General features: G+C 46.2%; 1 protein-coding gene across 2 annotated transcripts in view; it reads right to left on the reverse strand.

The window, feature by feature from the left end:
• LOC140188214 (microtubule-associated serine/threonine-protein kinase 3-like) overlaps positions 1–23,333 on the reverse strand; it is a 96,568-nt gene that overhangs the window by 63,536 nt on the left and 9,699 nt on the right. The window contains exons 2-3 of one of the 2 annotated variants that reach the window (XM_072244271.1): positions 15,591–15,622; positions 675–760 (exon numbers count right to left, since the gene is read on the reverse strand). In XM_072244271.1, the coding sequence (XP_072100372.1) occupies positions 675–760; positions 15,591–15,622 (118 nt within the window). Of the gene's footprint in view, positions 1–674; positions 761–8,801; positions 9,201–15,590; positions 15,623–23,333 lie in introns of those variants that run through there. The other variant, XM_072244270.1, reaches the window with a different exon arrangement.

The raw sequence follows: 23,333 nt of genomic DNA on the forward strand, positions 1-23,333 counted from the left end.
GGAATAAAATTGGAAATAAAACCAGAATATGAAATGGGAAACTGAAATTATACATCAAGGCTTAAATACAAATGGGACTCTCTAACAGACCAACGTGAAACTGATTTACCTACTCCCACGACTATGTTGAAAATAGAATTCCACTCTTGTGTACAGACATACAAGATCCTGGACAACCTGAGACATTTTCCCAGGGAGGAAATGGGTAATATCAGGGGGCATAATTTTAATATGATTAGAGGAAAGCATGGGGGGGATGTAACAGCTAAGTTTTTTTACACAGAGAAAGATGGTACATGGAATGCCCTGCCAGGAGTGAAGTTGAGGCAGATACATTAGGGACATTTAAGAAACCCTTAGACAGGTGCATGAGTGATAGAAAAATGGAAGGCTATGTAGGAGGGAAATGTTAGATTAATCTTAGAGTAGTTTAAAAGTTCATCACAAAATTGTAGGCTGAAAGCCCTTTCCTGTGCTGTAGTGCTCTATATTCTGTGTGTCACTGTTAGGGTTCAGCTTTCATTAGGTCTCTCACTGTCCCAGTCACATAGCCCATTACGAGTTATCTGCTGGACATCTCGGTCCATGGCTGTCAGTCACACCTCTTTTTAAGACTCTATTTTAAGCCCTGCTTCTGGCAAGAAACAGATAAATGACTTGGAATGTTTCATTACCTGCTGGTAGAGAGAGTGGAGAGAGAGGACGAGAGAGGCTGGGAGACCCTGAACTCACCACCAGGCTCTTCCTGTTACTGCGGCAACTGAGGGAAAAAAAGACATTAAGATCAATCTAAGACATCCAGAAACTGGAAGGAATCCAGATGTAAGAGCAAGAACTGAAGCTAGAAAACTGGGAATAAAACCAGAATATGAAATGGAAAACTGAGAACAATCATTTAAAACATGAGCAAAATCTGGAAACCAGCAGCATCAAGTGTGAATCTGATTGTATCATGGGGATCGGGAGCTAGAAAACGAGAACCGGTACATATGTGATACAAATGTTAAGACACTGATTGGGCCAGTGTTGCCCTCTCCCGAAGATGAATATATGCACATGTATACATAAATGTAAATACTAAACAGGAGTACTACCAAGTCATTTGGCTTCTCAAGTCCATTCTGCCTTTTATTAAGATCATAGCTACTAACATCACCCTTAGAAGAAGGGAGTTCCAATGGCTAATGACCTTTTGTTAAAAAAATCCTCATTTTCTTCAATGGGTGCACCCTAGTTCTAGATTCTTCCATAAGGGAAATCATCCATTCATATCCACTCTGTCAAGACCCATCATGTTCTTATATGTTTCAATTCAGCTTGCACTATAGAAGCTAATTCTGACCAACCTTTGCTCATAAGATAGCCCAATCATTCCACTTATCAGTCAATAAACTTAATCTGTACTACTGCCAATGTGTTTATATTCTTGCGTAAATAAGGAGAACACACGTGGACTTCTGTTTACTTTATTCCCGGTGTTGTCTCAACAGTTTCTATAAAACTGAAGAATAACCTCCTTACTTTTGCATTCAATTGTCTTCACAATACATAACAATATTTTGTTTGTTCTTGCTGTACCCGTATGCTAATCTTTTTTTTTAAACCTGAGAGTGCCATGAGCCTCTGGTACCATGACACTTAACTCCTCTGCATCTCACAGCTATCATTTAGGCATTTTTTCCCTGCCAAACCAGACAATTTCATACAGTCATAGAGAAGAACAACACAGAAACAGGCCCTTTGGCCCATCTAGTCAATGCTGAAGCTATTTAAACTGCCTACTCCCATCGATCTGCACTGGGATCATGGCCTTCCATATCCCTATTATCCATGTACCTATCCAAACTTCTCTTAAATGTTGAAATTGAGCTCGCATGCACCACTTGTGCTGGCAGCTCATTCCACACTCTCATGACCCTCTGAGTGAAGAAGTTTCCCCTTAAGCTTCTCACCTTTCACCCTTAGCCCATGACCTCTGGTTGTAGTCCCATCCAATCTCAGTGGAAAAAGCTTGCTTGCACTTACCCTATCTATACCCCTCATAACTTTGTATGCCTCTGTCAAATCTTCTCTCAATCTTCTACATTCTAAAGAATACAGTTCTAACCTAGTCAACCTTTCCTTATTACTCAGATACTCCAGACCCAGCAATGTCCTTGTAATTTTTTGATGCTCTCTTTCAACCTTGTTTAGGTCTTTCCTGTATGTAGGTGACCAAAATTGCACGCAATACTCCAAATTAGGCCTCACTATCATCTTATGCAACTTCAACCAAACATCCCATCTTCTGTGCTCAATACATTGATTTATGAAGCCTAATGAGCCAAAAGCTTTTTTTATAACCATATCTATCCGTGATGCCACCTCCAACAAATCACGGACTCTATTCCCAGATCCCTTTGTTCTACCACACTCCTCAGCGCCCTACTGTTCACTGTGTAAGACCTACCCTGGTTGGTCCTACCAAAGTGCAAAACCTTGCACTTCTTCACATCTGCCATATTTTAGCCCATTTTTCCAGCTGATGCAGATCCTTCTGCAAGCCATGATAGCCTTCCTTACTGTCCACTACAACCCCAACCTTGGTATCACCCGCAAATTTGCTGATCCAGTCAACTACATTATCATCCAGATCATTGATATAGGTGACAAAAACAAAGGACCCAGCACCAATCCTTGTGGCACACCACTAGTCACAGGCCTCCAGTCAGAGAGGCAACCTTCTACTACCACTCTCTGGCTTCTCCCATAAAGCCAATGTCTAATCTAGTTTATAACCTCAGCCTGAATGTCGAGTGACTGAACCTTCGTGAGCAGCCTCCCACACAGGACCTTGTCAAAAGCCTTACTAAGGTCCATGTAGACAACACTCTCTGCCTTACCTACATCCAGTTTCCAGTAATCCTCCTTGAAAAGCTCTGTAAGATTGGTTAGAGATTATGTATCACAAACGAAGCCATGCTGACTATCCTTCATCAGTCCATGTCTATCCAAATACTTATACATCCAGTCCCTTAGAATACCTTCCAATAACGTTCCCAGAACTGACATCAGACACACCAGCCTATAATTTCCTGGTTTTTTAAAAGACCGAGCAACATTGGTTATCCTCCAATACCCTGGTACCTCTTCTGTCGCAGATGATGTTTTACATATCTCTGCTCAGGCCCCAGCAATTTCTGCACTTGCCTCCCATAGGGTCCCAGGGAACACCTTGTCAGGGCCTGGGGTTTTATCCACCCTAATTTACCTCAGGATAGCAAACACCTCCTCCTCTGTAACCTGTACAGGGTCCATGAAGTTGACACTGCTTTGCCTCACTGCTATAGACTCTGTATCTATGTCCTGAGTAAATACAGATGCAAAGAATTCACTTAAGATCCCTCAAATCTGTTTTGGTTTCGCACATGGATTACCACTCTGATCTTCCAGAGGACCAATTTTGTCCCTTGCAATCCTTTTGCTCTTAGCATAGCTATAGAATCCGTCAGAATTCTCCTTCACCTTGCCTGCTAGAACAACTTTATGCCTTCTTTTAGCCTTCCTGATTTCTTTCTTGAGTGTTCTCTTGCATTTCTTACACTCCATAAGCCCTACTTGCCTATGCAAGTACTAGTTGTTTGCTGTGCACCTCTTTTTTTTTCTCTTAACCAGGGCCTCAATATCTCTTGAAAAATCAAGGTTCTCTACCCTTCTTATCTTTACTTTTTATTCTGAAAGGCACATACAAGCTTCGTACTCTCAAAATGAAATTTTTGAAGGCCTCCCACTTTCCAAGCACACCTTTATCCTGTCCTAATCCACGCTTGCCAGATAATTTCTCACACCATCAAAACTGGCTTTCTCCAATTTAGAAACTCAACCCACAGACCAAAACCTATCTCTTTGCATATTTACTTTGAAACTTATGTCACCGTGGTCACTGGATGCAAAGTGTTCCCCTCTACAAACTTCTGTTACTTGCCCTGTCTGATTCCCCAACAGCAAATCCGGTATTGCACACTCTCTCACTGGGACTTCTACGCACTGATGAAGAAAACTTTCCTGAACACATTTGACAAACTCTATTCCATCGAGTCTTTGTACAGTATGGGATTCCCCGTCACTATGTGGAAAGTTAAAATCACCTATTACAACAACCTTACGTTTCTTGCAAAGTCTGCAAACTCTTTACAAATTTGTTCCTCTAAATCCCTTGGACTGTTCGGTGGTCTGTAATAAAGCCCCATTAACACGGTCATAACTTCCTTTTTTCAGTTCCATCCATAATGCCTCACTAGTCAAGTTCACCAGTCTGTCCTGACGAAGCACTGCCATGGCATTTTCCCTGACGAGTAACACCACCCACTCTGTCACATCTAAAACAACGGAAGCCCAGAATATTGAGCTGCCAGCCCTGCCCCTCCTGCAACCAAATCTCACTAATGGCTACAACGTCATTAATTCCAGGTGTTGATCCATGCCCTGAGCTCATCCACCTTTCCTGTGACACTTCTTGCATTGAAATAGACACAGCTCAGGACACGAGTCACACCATTATTAACCTTTTGATTCCTGACTTTGTCTGAGGTCTTACCAACATCTGCCTCCATGACCTCTCCTCTAACTGTTTTGGCACTCTTGTTTCCATCTCCCTGCAACTCCACTGTGCAATATTAACAAACCTTCTTGCTAGGATATTCGTCCCCCTCCAGTTCAGGTGCAAATCATCCCTTCTGTACAGGTCCCACTTTCCCTAGAAGAGAGCCCAATGATCCAAAACCTTGGGCCCTCCCCCCTATACCAACACCTTAGCCACATGTTAAACTGTATAAGCTTCCTAGTTTTGGCCTCACTAGCACGTGGCACAGGTCCTGCCCTTTAACTTAGCACCAACTCCCTGAACTTCCTATGCAGAATTTCGTCACTCGTCCTACCCATGTCATTAGTACCTACATGGACCACAACCTCTGGCTGTTCCCCCTCCTACTTCAAAATGCTGAGGACTCGATCTGAGACGTCCCAGACCCTCGCACACGGGAGGCAAAAACCATCCGAGAATCTTGTTCTTGCTCACAGAACCTCCTGTCCATTCTCCTAACTAATGAATCCCCTATCAAACAGTCATGCCTCTTCTCCCCACCTTCCCTTCTGGGTCACAGAGTCAGACTCAGTGCCAGAGACCCAACCACTGGGACTTTCCTCTGCAGCAATATCCAAAATGGTAACCTGCTGTTGAGTGGTGGATGGCCATACCCTGCACTACTCCTTAACCCCTGTCTTGATGTCAATATTAATCTCTCGATCAATGGCGACCACAGTTATTATCAGTTGTTTGCGGGAGCTTGCTGAATGCTTATTTGCTACCACGTTTCTTGCACTGTTACAGCAACAACAACACATCAAATGCACTTTTTGGCTCTGGAAAGCTGTGGAACATGCTGAAGTTGTGATAAGCAGAAACTTGCAAATGTTTCTTAGAGTTAAGCGTGTACGCCTGGCTGCTTGCTCTAAACTTCCGAACCACCTCCTCTCATGCCAGCATTATAATCAGACTCTTCGACAAATCACACAGTAAATAACGTCACTGATTTCTGTTCCCTTCTGTAACTCTCAGACGGAAGGCTCAGCTGCCCTGATCTATGTTAACTCGTCCTATCTGCTTCTATCATGTCCCGACCCAGGAGCCAACTGCAGCAACAAGCTGGTACTGGGTGGTACAGCTGCACACTGTTGGACCAGCCACGATATCCTCTTGGCATCAACCCAGAGCAATATTCAAAGCCATTACCAGAAAATGACAAATTAATAAACGACTAAAGAAACCTCTGGCCCTGGTGCAATGCAACAATTTGAAAGCAAGTACAGGCCCAAGGTCTTCTTTCCTTTCTGAACTGATTCCACAACCTATGGACTCACTTTCAAGGACTCTACATATATTATTTATTTAAAAATTTGCACAATTTGTCTTCTTCTGCGTATTGGTTGTTTGGCAATCTTTGTTTATGTGCAATTTTTCATACATTCGACTGAATTTCTTTATTTTCATGTAAACGCTTGCACAAAAATGGATCTCAAGGTTGTATCTGGTGCCACACGTGTACTTCGATACAGTAATATACTTCAAAATTTTTGAAATTTAAATTTTCTTTCTTGGAAGCAAAAACCACAGTAGAGTTTTGCTGTTCAGTTTCTTGCTCTTGAAGTTGTTTAACTGTTTGACCGTGACAGGCATCACCTGTGACTTCCAGGTTGTTACGGCAGGCCGCCAGCCTGAAACCTTTACCCTCCACCTGTTCTACCCCTCCAGCCTCCTCCTCCACCACTCCATAATATCATGGTTGATCCCCTGCTTCACTCCTCCCAAGAACCCAATTATAACTGTTCTGCAGGAGATCTCCAGCCTAACTTGCTGTCTCATAGATCTGTGTAATCCCACTGATCCACTTCCTCCATATGAATCCCAAGCTAATTATATTGCCTTATCCACTTCACATATCCCTGCATCAATCCCCAACTAATGCCACTGCTTCAATGCCTTTTTGTAGTCCTGTATCAAATTGGAGATTTGTTATTTAATAATAGATTTCTCAGACCTTGCCGCAGCCACATCACGGTTACATACCGTTTTTGCCCTTTGCTCAATAGTTCCTCAATTTCTGTTGCTCTGCTCTAGCCTCCCAGGAAGACAATTTAAAACCACTGCTACTCATTACAGCGCCCACACCCCAGGTTATGAATGTCAACTCAGTGCAGCCCATATATATGATCAATGTCTGGGAGCTCAATGGGAGGATTTGCCAGCTTGGTGGGCCTATGTTTTTATTTAAATATATTGCCCAGCGAATGCATTTCCAAACTGTGTGCACTGTTCTGGTTACAAACAGTCTTCACTAATGGAACCTTGGGCAGGAAATGCAGTTGACCCTGGGGGAAAGTGTAGGGTCAATTCTCTTGCATATGATCACAATCAGAGGGATGGGAAACGAGCTGAGAAAGGAGGCACCTTTCCTCGACCTCATCAAGCAGTCTGTCCTCCAAGGTGCATGCATACATGGTACACAGTTGATGCATAAGACAAGCTTCTTTAAAGTCAGAAAATAGGCTCCCCAAATGTAAACAGAAGGGGGGGGAGGGAAAAGGGGAGGGGAGGAGAGAGGAGGGGAGGAGAGAGGGGGGAAGGAGGAGGAGGAGGGGGAAGGAGGAGGAGGAGGGGGAGAGGGAGGGGGAAGGGGGGAAGGGGAGGGGGAGGAGGGAGGAGGGAGGAGGGGGGAGAGGAGGGAGGAGGGGGGAGGGGAGGGGGAGGGGGGAGGAGGGGGAGGAGGGAGGGGGGAGGAGGGGGGAGAGGGGAGGAGGGGGGAGAGGGGAGGAGGGGGGAGGGGGGAGGAGGGAGGAGGGGGGAGGAGGGAGGGGGGGGGGAGGGAGGGGGGAGGGGAGGGAGGGAGGGGGGAGGGGAGGGGGGGAGGGGGGAGGGGAGGGGGGAGGGGGGGAGGGGAGGGGGGAGGGGGGGAGGGGAGGGGGGAGGGGGGAGGAGGGGGCGAGGAGGGAGGAGGGAGGGGGAGGGGGGAGGAGGGAGGGGGGAGGAGGGAGGAGGGAGGGGGGAGGAGGGAGGGGGAGGAGGGGGGAGGAGGGAGGGGGAGGAGGGGGGAGGAGGGAGGGGGAGGAGGGGGGAGGGGAGGGGGAGGAGGGGGGAGGGGAGGGGGAGGAGGGGGGAGGGGGAGGAGGGGGGAGGGGGAGGGGGAGGAGGGGGGAGGGGAGGGGGAGGGGAGGGGGAGGGGGAAGAGAGGGGGAGGGGGAGGGGGAGGGGAGGGGGAGGGGAGGGGGAGGGGGAAGAGAGGGGGAGGAGGGGGGAGGGGAGGGGGGAGGGGAGGGGGGGAGGGGAGGGGTAGGAGGGGGGAGGGAGGGGGAGGAGGGGGGAGGGGAGGGGGAAGAGAGGGGGAGGAGGGGGGAGGGGAGGAGGGAGAGGAGGGGGAAGAGAGGGGGAGGAGGGGGGAGGGGAGGAGGGAGAGGAGGGGGAAGAGAGGGGGAGGAGGGGGGGAGGGGAGGAGGGGGGAGGGAGGAGGGGGGGAGGGGAGGAGGGAGAGGAGGAGGGGGGAGAGGAGGAGGGGGGAGAGGAGGAGGGGGGGAGAGGAGGAGGAGGGGAGAGGAGGAGGGGGGGAGAGGAAATGAAACCGATCAGAAATGACCAGAAAAGAAACAGGTAAGAAAAGGTCGGGAGAGACTGAAGTAGAGGACACACCTGTGGAAAAGAAGGGGGCTTAGAGAGGCAAACGCCTGATGTCAATAGAAAGAAATAATGAAAGGCAATGAACAACAGGAATTCTGCAGATGCTGGAAATTCAAGCAACACACATAAAAGTTGCTGGTGAACGCAGCAGGCCAGGCAGCATCTCTAGGAAGAGGTACAGTCGACGTTTCAAGCCGAGACCCTTCATCAGGACTCACTCTTCCTTCAGTTAGTCCTGATGAAGGGTCTCGGCCTGATACGTCGACTGTACCTCTTCCTAGAGATGCTGCCTGGCCTGCTGCGTTCACCAGCAACTTTTATGAAAGGCACTGAGTAATTCTGTACTATCATGTGTAATGATGCAGCTTCGAATTTAGAATCAAGGGCACATCTCATCGCCTCAATTCTGTCAGCATTGAATGTGCTCACTTCACTCAATCCCACAATTACTGAAATGTTCAGCAGTCTTATCAAAGGAAGCACTTTCCATCTAAAACAAATGACGGCCTGCTGCCTTTTTTTAGAACAGCACATGGCTTATTACAAAGTGAGATCAGGGATGAGATCACAGATCAACATACACTGACATATTTACCTTTTCGAACGCTGGAGCAAGGAGCCTGTCACACAATGGCTCTTGTAGCTGGGCAGCCCCATCCACTCACTTGGATCGGACATAATGACACCAAGGCAAGTTCTGTTCAGCAATCCGAGGGTTAAAATCAAATGTTGATTCTGTACCTTGAATACTGGGATCTTCTCACTGTGCTTTTAAATTCAGTGCCTTGGCCTTTTCATCTTCTGCGAGCCCACAATGCAAATTCATTACTGTTGCCACCATGGCCAACATAGTTCTTTGTCTTTCCCTCACTACCTCTTAATATCTTCCCCTCTCTCAATCTCCCATTGTCTTTCCTTCCCCTCCTCCAAACATTCAATTTCTCCTTTCCTTCAACTCTCACTCCCCTCTTTCCCTCCCCGTTTCTCCTTCCCTGCCTCCTTACACCCTCCCTACCCCTCTCTAATAGTCCTTCCTCTTCCTTTTTACATCCACCCTTCTTCCCCTCAGTTCTCTCCCTCCCTTTCCTACCCCTTCTCTCCTCTCCCTCCCCTCCCTGCTTCCCCCTCTCTCCTTGACCTCTATATCTCCCTCCCACCTTCCTCTCCTCGATGCCTCCCCTTTCTCCCACCCTCCCCTTCACTCCTCCACTTTACATTCCCCCACCACACTCACTCACTACCGTGTTCTCCCCTCCCTCTCACACTTACTCCCTGTTTTTTTCTCTCTCCTACCCCCCCTTTTTTTTCCTTTTTCTCCCTCCCGCCGAGAGACGATCAGAGGCCGTCGCGGTGCTTCGCCCCTCCGCTGAGGGAACTCCCGCCGACTCGCGGCCACAGAAGAATCCGAGCTGCAGGCCCCATCAGCGGCCCCGGCAGCAGCGCAGGAAGCAGCTCGTCGCACGGTGACAGGAAGCCGGCAGCTGGGCGGGGCGCGGCCGGGGCCTGTTGTTTTCCACTCATCGCTTCTTTGTGAAACCGATGAAGAGGCCGCCCTGCCCCCGGGCTGAGGCTGCAGGCGGGGCTGCTCGATGGATCCGCGTTTATCTGGGAAACCCCGCAACCCCCGATACCCCAACCCACACGACACCACCTCGCCACGTCCCAACTCCCGCACCGATCCTCCAAGCCCCCGGAATCCCGGATCTTCCGTCAGACCACTCCAACCCCACAAAATACCCCAACCCTCCAAATCTCTCCGTATTGTGCTATCTCCCTGCCAAATCTTCATAGCCCAGCATCAACTCTCCCCCACATCCTCTACACCCGTAAAGCCCCCAACACATTTCCAGTTCTCCCTTGCCTGGACCTGAACAGCAGGCTTATTGTTCTCATCATCCTTTCCCTCAGCTCCCAATCCTCATTACCTACCCTCCCTCCCTTCTCACCCTGACCCTCTGCCTCCCCTTCTCTCTTCTTCTCCTCCCCATGATTGCTGAGTATATTGGAACAGCTCTGCACAGATTAAACATAGAAAGCCTACAGCACAATACAGGCCCTTCAGCCTACAAAGCTGTGCTGAACATGTCCTTACCTTAGAAATTACGTAGGGTTACCCATAGCCCTCTATTTTTCTGAGCTCCATGTACCTGTCCAGGAGTCTCTTAAAAGACCCTATTGTACCCGGCTCCACTACCGTCGCCGGCAGCCCATTCCACGCACTCACCACTCTGCGTAAAAAACTTATCCCTTGACATCTCCTCTGTACTTGCTTCCAAGCATCTTAAAACTGTGCCCTCTTGTGTTAGCCATTTCAGCCCTGGGAAAAAGCCTCTGACTATCCACACGAACAATGCCTCTCATCATCTTATACAACTCTATCAGGTTACCTCCATTGCTCCAAGGAAAAAAGACCGAGTTCACAGATCCTATTCTCATAAGGCATGCTCCCCAGTCCAGGCAACATCCTTGTAAATCTCCTCTGCACCCTTTCTATGGTTTCCACATCCTTCCTATAGTGAGGCGACCAGAACTGAGCACAGTACTCCAAGTGGGGTCTGACCAGGATCCTATATAGCTGCAACATTACCTCTCATCTCCTAAACTCAATCCCACAGTTGATGAAGGCCAATGCACCATATGCCTTCTTAGTCACAGAGTCAACCTGCGCAGCAGCTTTGAGTGTCCTATGGACTCTGACCCCAAGATCCCTCTGATCCTCCACACTGCCAAGAGTCTTGCCATTAATACTATATTCTGTCATCATATATGACCTATCAAAGTGAACCACCTCACAGTTAACTGGGTTGAACTTCATCTGCCATTTCTCAGCCCATTGACATCCTATCAATGTCCCGCTGTAACCTCTGACAGCCCTCCACACTATCCACAACACCTCCAATTTTTGTGTCATCAGCAAATTTACTAACCCATCCTTCCACTTCCTCATGCAGGTCATTTATAAAAATCACAAGGTGTAGGGAGTCCCAGAACAGATCCCTGAGGTACACCACTACTGACTGACCTTCATACAGAATATGACACATCCACAACCATTCTTTGCCTTGTGTGGGCAAGCCAGTTCTGGATCCACAAAGCAATGTCCCCTTGGATCCCATGCCTCTTTACTTTCTCAATAAGCCTTGCATGAGGTACCTTATCAAATGCCTTGCTGAAATCCATATACACTACATCTACTGCTCTACCTTCATCAGTGTGTTTCGTCACATCCTCAAAAAATTCAATCAGGCTCGTAAGGCACGACCTGCCTTTGACAAAGCCATGCTGACTATTCCTAATCTTATTATGCCTCTCCAAATGTTCATAAACCCTGCCTCTCAGGATCTTCAACTTACCAACCACTGAAATAAGACTCACTGGTCTATAATTTCCTGGGCTATCTCTACTCCCTTTCTTGAATAATGGAACAACACCCGCAACCCTTCAATTCTCTGAAATCTCTCCTGTCCCCATTGATGATGCAAAGATCATCGGCAGAGGCTCAGCAATTGCCTCCCTCGCCTCCCACAGTAGCCTGGGGTACATCTTGTCTGGTCCCAGTGACTTATCCAACTTGATGCTTTCCAAAAGCTCCAGCACATCCTCTTTCTTAATATCTAAATGCTCAAGTCCACTGTAATTCAACCCTACAATTGCTGCAATCCTTTTCCTTAGTGAATACTGAAGCAAAGTACTCATTAAGTACCTCTGCTATTTCCTCCGGTTCCATGCACACTTTTCCACTGTCACACTTGATTGTCACTATTCTGTCACTGTTACTATTCTCTCACGTCGTATCCTCTTGCTCCTCACATACTTGTAGAATGCCTTGGGGTTTTCCTTAATCCAGTCTGCCAACACCTTCTTATGGACCCTTCCAGCTCTCCTAATTTCTTTCCTAAACTCCTTCCTATCAGCCTTATAATCTTCTAGATCTCTATCATTACCTAGTTTTTTGATCCTTTCGTAAGCTCCTCTTTTCTTCTTGACTAGATTTACAACAGCCTTTGTACACCACGGCTCCTGTACCTACCATCCTTTCCCTGTCTCATTAGAATGCATCTATGCAAAACTCCACGCAAATATCCTCTGAACACTTGCCATATTTCTTCTGCACATTTCCTTGAGAACACTTGTTCCCAATTTCTGCTTCCAAATTCTTGCCTGATAGCCTCTTATCTCCCCTTACTCCAATTAAGTGCTTTCCTAACTTGTCTGTTCCTATCCCTCTCCAATGCTATGGTAAAGGAGATAGAATTGTGATCACTATCTCCAAAATGCTCTCCCACTGAGAGATCTGACACCTGACCAGGTTCATTTCCCAATACCAGATGAAGTACAGCCTCTTCTTATCTACATATTGTGTCAAGAAACCTTCTTGAACACACCTAACAAACTCCACCCCATCTAAACCCCTCGCTCTAGGGACATGCCAATTGATATTTGGGAAATTAAAATCTCCCACCTCAACAACCCTGTTATTAATACACCTTTCCAGAATCTGTCTCCCTATCTGCTCCTTGATGTCCCTGTTACTATTGAGTGGTCTATAAAAAACACCCAGTAGAGTTACTGTTCCTAATTTCCACCCACAGAGACTCCATAGACAATCCCTCCATGTCTTCCTCCTTTTCTGCAGCCATGACACTATCTCTGATCAACAGTGCCACGCCCCCATCTCTTTTGCCTCCCTCCCATCCAGATACTGATCAGATTTACGATGGATTGAGGTAATACTGGACGTTAATCTATCTGCAGATGACTTTCCCAGGAACTTTGCATAGGATGTGGAGAAGGGTGGGGTCACTTGGCATTTAACAGTTACCTTTTTCTGAATTTTGACTTCCAAATATTCCAGACTTCAGATTCCAACTCAGCGCTCCAGATTACAGTGACCATAGAGTCACAGGGATACAGCACATAAAAGACCCTTCAGCCCATCAGATCTTCATAACCACCCATTTACACTAATTTTCCATTAATCCCATTAACTTGCCCCCAGATTCCGCCACTCACATACACACTCACTGCAATTTACCTTGTCCCATTACCCTCAGTAGCAGAAAGCAATAATCAGTCGGAAATTTTAATAACTGAAACACTCTCTGCTCCTGCTAAAGTCAGTACTAAGATACTTAGCAACGGTTTGGGCTTAAATGTAAAGTAATAACCATGAATAACTGCTGTAGTTTGCCAACGATACCGATATTTGCAGTGAGAATATATAGGCTGCAGGAAATATAGGAATACACTAGTTAGGTGGGCAAATAAGTGAATTTGGGATTTGGGAGGGCAACAAGGTAGGGTACAGAGGTATCGGATGCATGTCCATAGATCCCCGAAGGCAATGGGGCATTTAATAAGATAGTTACAAAATCATATAGGATATTTGTTTTAGTTGGCTAAGCAATAGAATAGAGTTGGGGTGCGGGGTGCGGAGGTCAGTTATGGAATGTATGTATACAGCAGTTGTTGACCATAGAATGCAATGTATAGTTCTAGTCACCACACTACAGAAGGAATGTGATAGCACTAGAGAAGATACAGTAGAGATTTATGAGAATATTGCCATGAACAGAGAGTTATAATTATGAGAGGTGTTTAATTTAAGGTTATTTCCTTTTGCATAGAAATGACTGAAAGGAAATTTATCTAAAGTGCATAAAATTGTGTGAAACCTGGACAGGATGAACAGAAATGATTTATTTCCTTTGGTAGAGAGCTCAGTAAATTGATGGGGTGGGAACAGATTTAAAATAATCGACAGAGGCATTAGAGCAAGGAGAGAAACTATTTCACTGACAGTGATGAGATCTGGACCCCACTGCCTGAAAAGGTGGTGAAGGCAGAAACCCTCATCATATTCAACATGTATCCAGGGGGAGGCTGGGAAGTGGGGTTAGTTTATTTAGTTCATTTATTTGGCGGCAAGGAGGTGATGGGTCAAATGATTTGTCTTATAAATTTCTATGATTCCAAGTTTCTTCTGTGGAATTTGAATCCATGTCACTGGACTAATGGCTAAGGACTCTGGCTGCTAGTCTTGTAACCTAATTGCTACTACTCTTGTAACTTAATTTTTAAAAATGGCTATTCCCTAACTTCTCAAGTGCTGGCCTTGACAGTGACATCCTCATTCAAGGAATGAATTTTTTTAAAAGTATGAGCATATGGAAGTGTGGTAGGCAAATAAATGCTGAGGTACTGAACTTCAGATATACTAGGAGCTACTCCTCAATTACAGGTCCTCCCCAATTTATGAACATCTAACTAATGCACAGCTCATACATACAAATGAGCATCTGAGAGCACAGTGGACAGATTTGTCAACTGCTGCGGGGCTGCCATGTGTTTATGCTGCCATCAGTTTATCGCAGCATTGCTGACTTGCAAACTGTTAAAGATTACAAACAGTTCACAGGATAGAATGCTGCCATATCCTGGGAGGACCTATATAACAGGAAGGTGAGGAGACAATCGCAAATCCATGACTCGGGAAAGCTTGTTCCACTTGGTTCAAAACCCAATAAGAATCTTGATCCAAACTGCAGTAGAAAAGCTGAATAGCGGGGGGAAGTCAGAATGCCCTGGTGTCATTTGCCTAATTGTCACATGGAACCTTGTAAAACCTGGAGTTGTAAAAGTAGAAAACGTAACATATAAAAGTTAACCACATGGCTCCTTGAGCCAGCTCTGCCATTCAATAAAATGGTGAATGATTTAATATTTGCTTCAACTCTGTTTTCCACCCTGTAATTTATAACCCTTGACTCCCCTATAATCCAAAAATCTCTCTATCCCAGCCTCATTGGAAGAGGCATTTCCTATATTTATAACTCTTAAAGAAGACATATTTTTTCTTCTCAGTCTTAAATATGTGACTCTTCTTTTGGAATTATGATCCATAATTTTCAAATTCCCATAAGGGGAAATGTCCTCTCAGTGTCTATCTCAACAATCCCTAAGAATCTATGTTTCAGATCATCCTTCTCAATTGAAAACTCAACTGGAAATTGGCTGTGGAGACACATAATCTCAGCAACAGTCTGTTGTTGCAGGAATTCCTCATGGCAATGTCCTAGGCTCAAACATCTTCAGCTGCTTTATTAAGATTTATACTGTCATTGCACATTTGGCAGGCTTTGGAATTCCCCTGGAACTTCAACAGAGGATATACTTAAATGACTGTGTTTTGTGGTGTGTAATTAGATTGGACTATTTTGAGCAACAGTTAATGGTCTATGACCTCACATAAATTAGGCTGTTTTGCCACTTGGACATTGTATGTGCTGAGTTGAAGAAGAAGAAGTGAGGGACTGGCTTGAGCTGTGAGCACAACGGGGCAAGTTAGTGTGTTAGGACGGTGTGTGAAGGGCTCGGTACTTACATACTGTGCCTCCTTGGCAAGCTCAGCTCTTTCTGCAAAAGATGGAAACAGCAATCAGCTCATGTTCTCTTCCGGTTCTGGGAATGAGTTAGATAAAAAGGGAACAGGAGACATTAAATCAGCTGTGTCACAGTCACCCCAGAGGCACTTGGGTCTTACACTATCTTGGGTAATTTAATGCTGTTATACCAAAATTATGTAATGATCTTCTCCTTCTCTTTGCCTCCCTCGATGATGTACCTTAGGTTTCTTTCTTTCTTTATTTTTTTCTGAGTATCTTTCTGTGTTTCCCTCTCCATTGCTTAGTCTCTTTCAGTCCCCTCATTCCCAAGCCTCGGTGTCTTTCTTCTTTTATCTTGATCTCTCTCTCTTCATTGCCATCTTTTATTTCTCTCTCTATCTCTCTCTCTATTATTTTACCCAGAGGTTGCGGGCTTATCCCACGTCAGAGGTGAACACATACTTGACTCATTGGTTGCACAATGTTTTTGAGCAATCTGAGTTGTGAATGGTTTCTAATAAGCATTAGCAGGATCAAATCCCATACGGTTAAAAGGGCGGTAGCTGAGGGAAGTCAGATTTTGCTAAGTACCAAAAAGCAGAGAGATTTTTTTTAAATGAGTGACTGCTGTTGTTTGAAGAGGGCACCATTCCAAATTCGGCAGATGACAAGAAATTTGTGGCAAACAATGAGAAAGATGTAACTGACTTTATGGGGAAGTAACTGGGTATGTGAAATGGAAGAATGGTTTGAACTTATTCATTCGAATATTAAGGATGAGAAGAAGTCAGTAGAGACCCATGGAGCAAAGTGGCCCATTATTGTTCCATAAAATGATACCACTCTTTAAAAAAAGGAGAGAAAAAAGTTAGCCTAACAATAGTAGTAAAGGGAATGGTGGAATCTAGAGTGAAGGATGTTATAGTAGAATGCCTTGAAAAGAATTAGGGGACTGAAAAATGTCAACAAAGAAATATCTTGCCTCAGTATTGGAGACAGAAGAGATTCTGCAGATGCTGCAAATCTTGGGCAACACCCAAAAAATGCTGGAGGAACTCAGCAGATTAGGCAGTATCTATAGAGGGGAATGAACAGTCAATGGTTTAGGTATTTTGTTATCAGTGGGATACTACAAGGTCTGGTACTTGGGGACCCAAAAATTAATAACTTGGCTGAAAAGATTAGATGTTGTATTTACAGAGTTGCTGATGATAAAAAGTAGGTGGGATATTGAGTACAGAGGAAGGTGTAAAGAGGCTCTTTATGTTACACACTGGCATTCAAAGGGGTCTGTCTATGTGCTCTTGTATATAAATTACTGAAAACCAATATCCAGGAGCAGCTAGTAGTTGGCCTTTTGTTACAGAGAAAAGATGTTTTACTGCAATGATATAGGGCTCTGGTGAAACTACACTTGGGGAGTAGTGTATACAGTTTTGGTTTTCTTGCCCGAATAAAAACTCGTCACAGAGAGAGTTAGTTACTGCCCGTAACGCTGCAGGCATTTAGGGCAGTAATGAAGGCCCTCTATCTCTGTCTGTCCATACTGTTGCACACAGATATAGAAGGATTCTTCTTTGCTGTTTCTGTAACAATTTTTTGACAGTCAGGGTTGTTAGCCCTGAGCTGAACCCCACTGAACCTGGAGGACTGGTGGACTACTCTTAGTATGGCCTCTACCCTTTGACCTGTTTTGCATGGGTGACCCCCTAAATAGTAACTCTACTATTGGTAGCCATACCATCAATTGCCCAAGTCCACCCCCTAAACCTCTCCAGCTCTCTCTTCTTTCCTTTAAAGACACTCTTTCCGACTTTTCCTCTACACTCCCTGCCCTAAAACCTTTTAGAATCATAGAATCAGAGAGATAATGCTGAAACACTCAGCCCTCTGAGTCTATGCTGTCCATTAACCACTCATTTATACTAATCCGACATCAATCCCGTTTTTATTTATTCCTCCCACTTCCCCATAAACAGGTCCCCAGTCTCTACCGCTCATCCATGTATCAAAGGCTGTTTACGGCAACCAATTAACCAACCAACCTGCATATCCTTAGTATATAGGAAGAAAGAGAAACACCTTTGGGAAAACCATGCAGCCACAGGAAGTCCAGCAAACTCCACATAGACACTTTAGATTTTATCTGTTAGATTTATTAGATTTAATAGCAGTTGTTTGTGTAGTCCCTTGAGCAAAATAAGAGCAAGAGCACTCAAGAGAGCAGAGCCTTCCAAAGGCAGGGCAGCAAAGCATGCTAATGCCTTAATACCCTGGGTTGGTTGCAGTGAGCAACAACCCTACGTATCTCTTTCTTCGGGCTCTCAATATTAGGATGACTTGGTCTGAAAATGAGGAGGATCCCCTATACTCACTGGCGATACTCCTATGATTCATTGATAGCAGTGTCTATGTACTGAACGGTATAATTCTCCAGTATTTCCTGATGTTAATTTCCAAGCTATTTACTGATGTATTCCCCAGGTTATTGATTTTCTCTGCCGTGAACATTACCATCATTCTCTACATTGGTGCAGCTCGTCTTTCTCGTGATCCTTGATCATTGTGTCTCACTAGTTACTCACTTTTACTCTTTCACTAGTCACTCTTCCTTTGGTATTCACTAATGTTACTGCTCATGCTATTCACTGCTATTTTTTGTGTGACTGATGTCACAGTGATGTTTCCTTCAGTGCTACAGGAGGAGCAAGTGTAGACCACTTGGCCCCTCAGGCCTGCTCTGCCGTTCACTAAGATCACAGCTGATCTGACTGTAATTTCAATGTTGCAATCTTGTTTATCCACATTAACCTTTCATATTCTGCCTTAAAAATATTCAAAGACATTGCTTTCACTGCATTTTGAAGCATTCCAAAGACCCACAATCCTCTGAGAAAGGTAATTTTGCCACACCTCTGCCGTAAACTGGGTAACCTTTGTTTTTCAACCATGATCCTTTGTTCTAGATTCACCAAAAAGGAAAAAAAAATAGCCTTTTCCACATCCATCCCATTAAAACCACCCAGATCAATGATATTCCTCTCCATATTGCTTGTAATGCTATGCCCCATCACATTGCGAATGTTACTTTCCAAGTTATTCCAGACCATTTCTTCTGAGCTGCTAGTTGGCCGTACTCTGCATACTATTCCTGATGCCCCCTAGGATCTTTAATATTTCAATAAGATCACCCCTCATTCTTACAAACTCAAAATAATAGACTATTTGGGTTTCAGAATGTTTGGCCCTTCTTTACAGGGCAATCCTCTTATCTCAGGAATTGGCCTAGTAAATCTCCTTTGGACTGCCTCCAATGCTACTATATTGCCTCTTCTGTAAGGAGGCCAAAACAGTGCAGTGTTTCAGTCTTGCTGAAGTGTCTCAGCAGGAAACATTGACTGTACTCTTTTCCATAGATGCTGCCTGGTCTGCTGAGTTCCTTCAGCATTTTGTTAATGTTGCAGTGTTTCAGGTGCGACTTTATCAGCACTCAAATAACCACCACCCGTATCTTTTTTCCCTTGCTATTTTTTTTTCATTTACGGGATGTGGGCATCACCAGCTAAGCCAGCATTTATTGCCCATCCCTAGCTGCCCTAGAGAAGGTGGTGATGAGCTGCCTTCTTGAACTGCTGCAGTCCCTGAGGCGTAGGTACACCTACAATGCTGTTAGTGTCATGGTCCAGATCAGGGTCTCTTTAAATTTACTTTGTTTATGTTACGATCCGGACCATTGACTCCCTGTTTCCCTTTGGTTCCCTGTTTTCCCGTGTCCCTCGGCCTTGGTGATTAGAGGCAATTTACTCTTGGCTGAACAGGTAGTTTATAGTCTCCGGCTTTCAGCTGTTCGGCGTGAGAGCGTCTGCAAAGTCACCAAAGGTACGGTGTGCCAATGTCATCTGGCCGGAGTAAGGCTAGTCTCCGCCCGAAGCGAGTGCCGGTAAGTCGCCTTTCCTCACTGGAGCAACCCTGATAAGTTACCTCGCCAAAGTGAGCCTGCAAAGTTTCCTCACTGAGGTGGGTCCGTCAGTTAACCCGCCAGAGGGAATCAGGAACCACTGTCTACTGTTCCTGGGCTGAGTCGAGAGCTCGCCACTACCCGGAGGCTCCAAGTTAAGTCCTGGCTCCGGGGGCATCCAAGTACTGAGTCAAGTCTCGGCCCTGGCGGCATCCAAGTACTGAGTCAAGTGCTGGCCCTGGCAGCATCCAAGTACCGAGTCAAGTCCTGGTCCTGGCAGCATCCAAGTACCAAGTCAAGTCCTGGTCCTGGCAGTCTGTGATTCCAGTCCTACCCCCCTCTCTGAATCCCTTCTCTGCCCCTCTCGTCTCTAGTCCTCGTCTGCAGCTCTCGCCTGCACCTTGGTCCAGTTCTATCGCCGGAGCTAGATAGGTACTGTCTGGTGTTCTTTGGGGTTGGTCTTGTCTTGTCCTCACCTCCGTGGGGTAAGTCAGGCCATCTTGCCATTGCCCCGCGGGGGGTTATGTCTTGTCCTCGCCTCCATGGGGTAAGTCAGGCGTCTTGCCGTTGCCCGCGGGGGGTCATGAGTCCCGGCCCTATGTCCTGTACCCAAGGAGGGGTCCCGGCTCTCTTTTCTGTGTATGTGTCCATGGTTCCATGTACCTGCTCTCCCGAGACTGAGGCTCTGTTTTTCCATGTTCCTCCTCTCCCTAGCCCATGTCATGTCCAAGCCTGATTCTGGGGTCCGAGCCCGAGGCAAGACCCAGGTACTGGGTCCTTGCCCAGTCCCTGGCTTGGAGTCCATACCCTAGCCTCTTCGTGTCTCCTCTAGTTCTGGGATCCAATTCCGAGTCCTAGCCCAGACCCTTAGTCCCAGCCTAGTCGTAATCCTGAGTCCTTGTCCAGTTCACTATTCCTGCTTTTGCTTTACTCTCCTGGTATCAAACAATAAACTCAATGTAATTAACCTCACAAGGTGTGTCTTGCATTTGGGTCCACCCTTGCTCCCAATGCCCCCCCATTGTGACAGTTAGGGAGTGAATTTCATGCTTCTGACCCAGCAACAATGATGGAATGGTGATATATTTCCAAGTCGGGATGGTGAGTAACTTGGAGGGGGATTTCCAAGTGGTTGTGCTCCCAGTTATTTGCTGATCTCATCCTTCCAAATGGTAGTGATCATGGGTCTGGAAGGTGCTGTTCAGACCGACTCTACATCACTGTCCACTGCACATACTGTATATCATAACAGCACCAATGATGTCTTCATTAATTAACAATACTGCCCTGTCTCCTTTCTCCTTGGCCTATTCTTTTGTGACACTGTTTAACCTGGAATATTGAGTATCCTACCTAGAAAACAATGCCTCATATGCCAGGATGCTGTCCATCAACTTCAGCTCAGTGTTTTACACCATCATCCCTCCGAGGTTGCCGGGTAAACTGTCCTCTTTGGGACTCCACGCCTTCTCTGTAATTGGATCTTGGACTTCTTAGCAGAATGACCCCAGTCAGTTTGAGTTGGCAGCAACATCTCAAGCTCCGTCATGCTAAGCGCTGGTGCTCCTCATGATTGTGTGCTCAGCCCGCCGCTGACTCACAACTGCATTTCCAGACTTGGCTTAAATCGCATCATCAAGCTCGCTGATGATACTACAGTGGTTGGCCCCATCAGCAGCAATGATGTGTTGGCCTACAGTGAGGAGGTTGAGAGGCTTGTCAAATGGTGCAAGACCAACAACCTGAGTCTCAAGATGGACAAAACAAGAGAGATATAGAAACATAGAAAATAGGTGCAGGAGTAGGCCATTCGGCCCTTCGAGCCTGCACCGCCATTTATTATGATCATGGCTGATCATCCAACTCAGAACCCCGCCCCAGCCTTCCCTCCATACCCCCGACCCCCGTAGCCACAAAGGCCATATCTAACTCCCTCTTAAATATAGCCAATGAACTGGCCTCAACTGTTTCCTGTGGCAGAGAATTCCACAGATTCACCACTCTCTGTGTGAAGAAGTTTTTCCTAATCTCGGTCCTAAAAGGCTTCCCCTCTATCCTCAAACTGTGGCCCCTCGTTCTGGACTTCCCCAACATCGGGAACAATCTTCCTGCATCTAGCCTGTCCAATCCCTTTAGGATCTTATACATTTCAATCAGATCCCCCCTCAATCTTCTAAATTCCAACGAGTACAAGCCCAGTTCATCCAGTCTTTCTTCATATGAAAGTCCTGCCATCCCAGGAATCAATCTGGTGAACCTTCTTTGTACTCCCTCTATGGCAAGGATGTCTTTCCTCAGATTAGGGGACCAAAACTGCACACAATACTCCAGGTGTGGTCTCACCAAGGCCTTGTACAACTGCAGTAGTACCTCCCTGCTCCTGTACTCGAATCCTCTCGCTACAAATGCCAGCATACCATTCGCCTTTTTCACCGCCTGCTGTACCTGCATGCCCACTTTCAATGACTGGTGTATAATGACACCCAGGTCTCGTTGCACCTCCCCTTTTCCTAATCGGCCACCATTCAGATAATAATCTGTTTTCCTATTTTTGCCACCAAAGTGGATAACTTCACATTTATCCACATTAAATTGCATCTGCCATGAATTTGCCCACTCACCCAACCTATCCAAGTCACCCTGCATCCTCTTAGCATCCTCCTCACAGCTAACACTGCCACCCAGCTTCGTGTCATCCGCAAACTTGGAGATGCTGCATTTAATTCCCTCATCCAAGATGATTGAGAACTTCAAGAAGGCACAGGTTGACACACATTGCACACCAAGGCTCTGCTGTGGAGGGAATGAAGTTCCTTGGTGTGCACATAACAGATGATTTAACCTGGACCCAAAACACCTCCTCACTAGTCAAGAAGGCACAGCAGCATCAACACTTTCTGGGGAGATTGAGGTGTGCATGGCTCCCCGACCCATTCTAACAGCTTTCTACAAGAGTATCATTGACAGTGTCCTGTATGGCTGCATCATTGTGTGGTATGGAGGCTTCAAGGAATCAGACTGCAAGACCCTACGGAGGATAGTAAAAACCACTGAAAGGATCACTAGAATCTCCTTCTCCCTGTTAGTGACATTTGTGAAAACCTGGCCAGCAGGAGCCATCTCTGCTCTTCAAGACTGCTTTGAGCACACTGACTGGCACATGTTCAGGGAGGCTGCAACCGATGGCGACTCTACCAACTTAGAGGAGTACACAGCATCAGTGACTAGCTACATCAGCAAGTGCATCGATGATGTCACTGTGGCCAAGACCATCACTACACATGCTAACCAGAAGCCATGGATGACTGCGGAGGTGAGTGCACTGCTGAGGACCCGTGACTCCGCCTTCAGAGCAGGTGACAAGGCAGCCCTAACAACAGCGAGGGCTAAGCTGTCCCAGGCCAACAGAGAGGCAAAGCGTGCACATGCCCAGCAAATCCACAGCCACTTCTAGGACAGCGGCAACACGTGGCGTATGTGGAAGGGCATTCGGGATATCACCAATTACAAGACAACATCACCTGCCTGTGCTGGTGATCTCTCCCTCCCAGATGCGTTGAATGACTTCTATGCTCGGTTTGAGGCGGAAAATGACGTGACGGTGAGGAAGACCACCCCTCCTCCAAAAGACCAGGTGCTGTGTCTTACTGTGGCTGATGTGAGGAGAACCCTGTGTAGGGTCAACCCACGGATGGCTGCTGGACCAGACAATATTCCTGGCAGAGTGGTCAGAGGATGTGCAGACCAGCTAACTGAGATTCTCACTGACATCTTCAACATCTCC

Source organism: Mobula birostris, chromosome 26 (genome assembly GCF_030028105.1).
Source record: "Mobula birostris isolate sMobBir1 chromosome 26, sMobBir1.hap1, whole genome shotgun sequence".
Lineage (NCBI taxonomy): Eukaryota > Metazoa > Chordata > Chondrichthyes > Myliobatiformes > Myliobatidae > Mobula > Mobula birostris.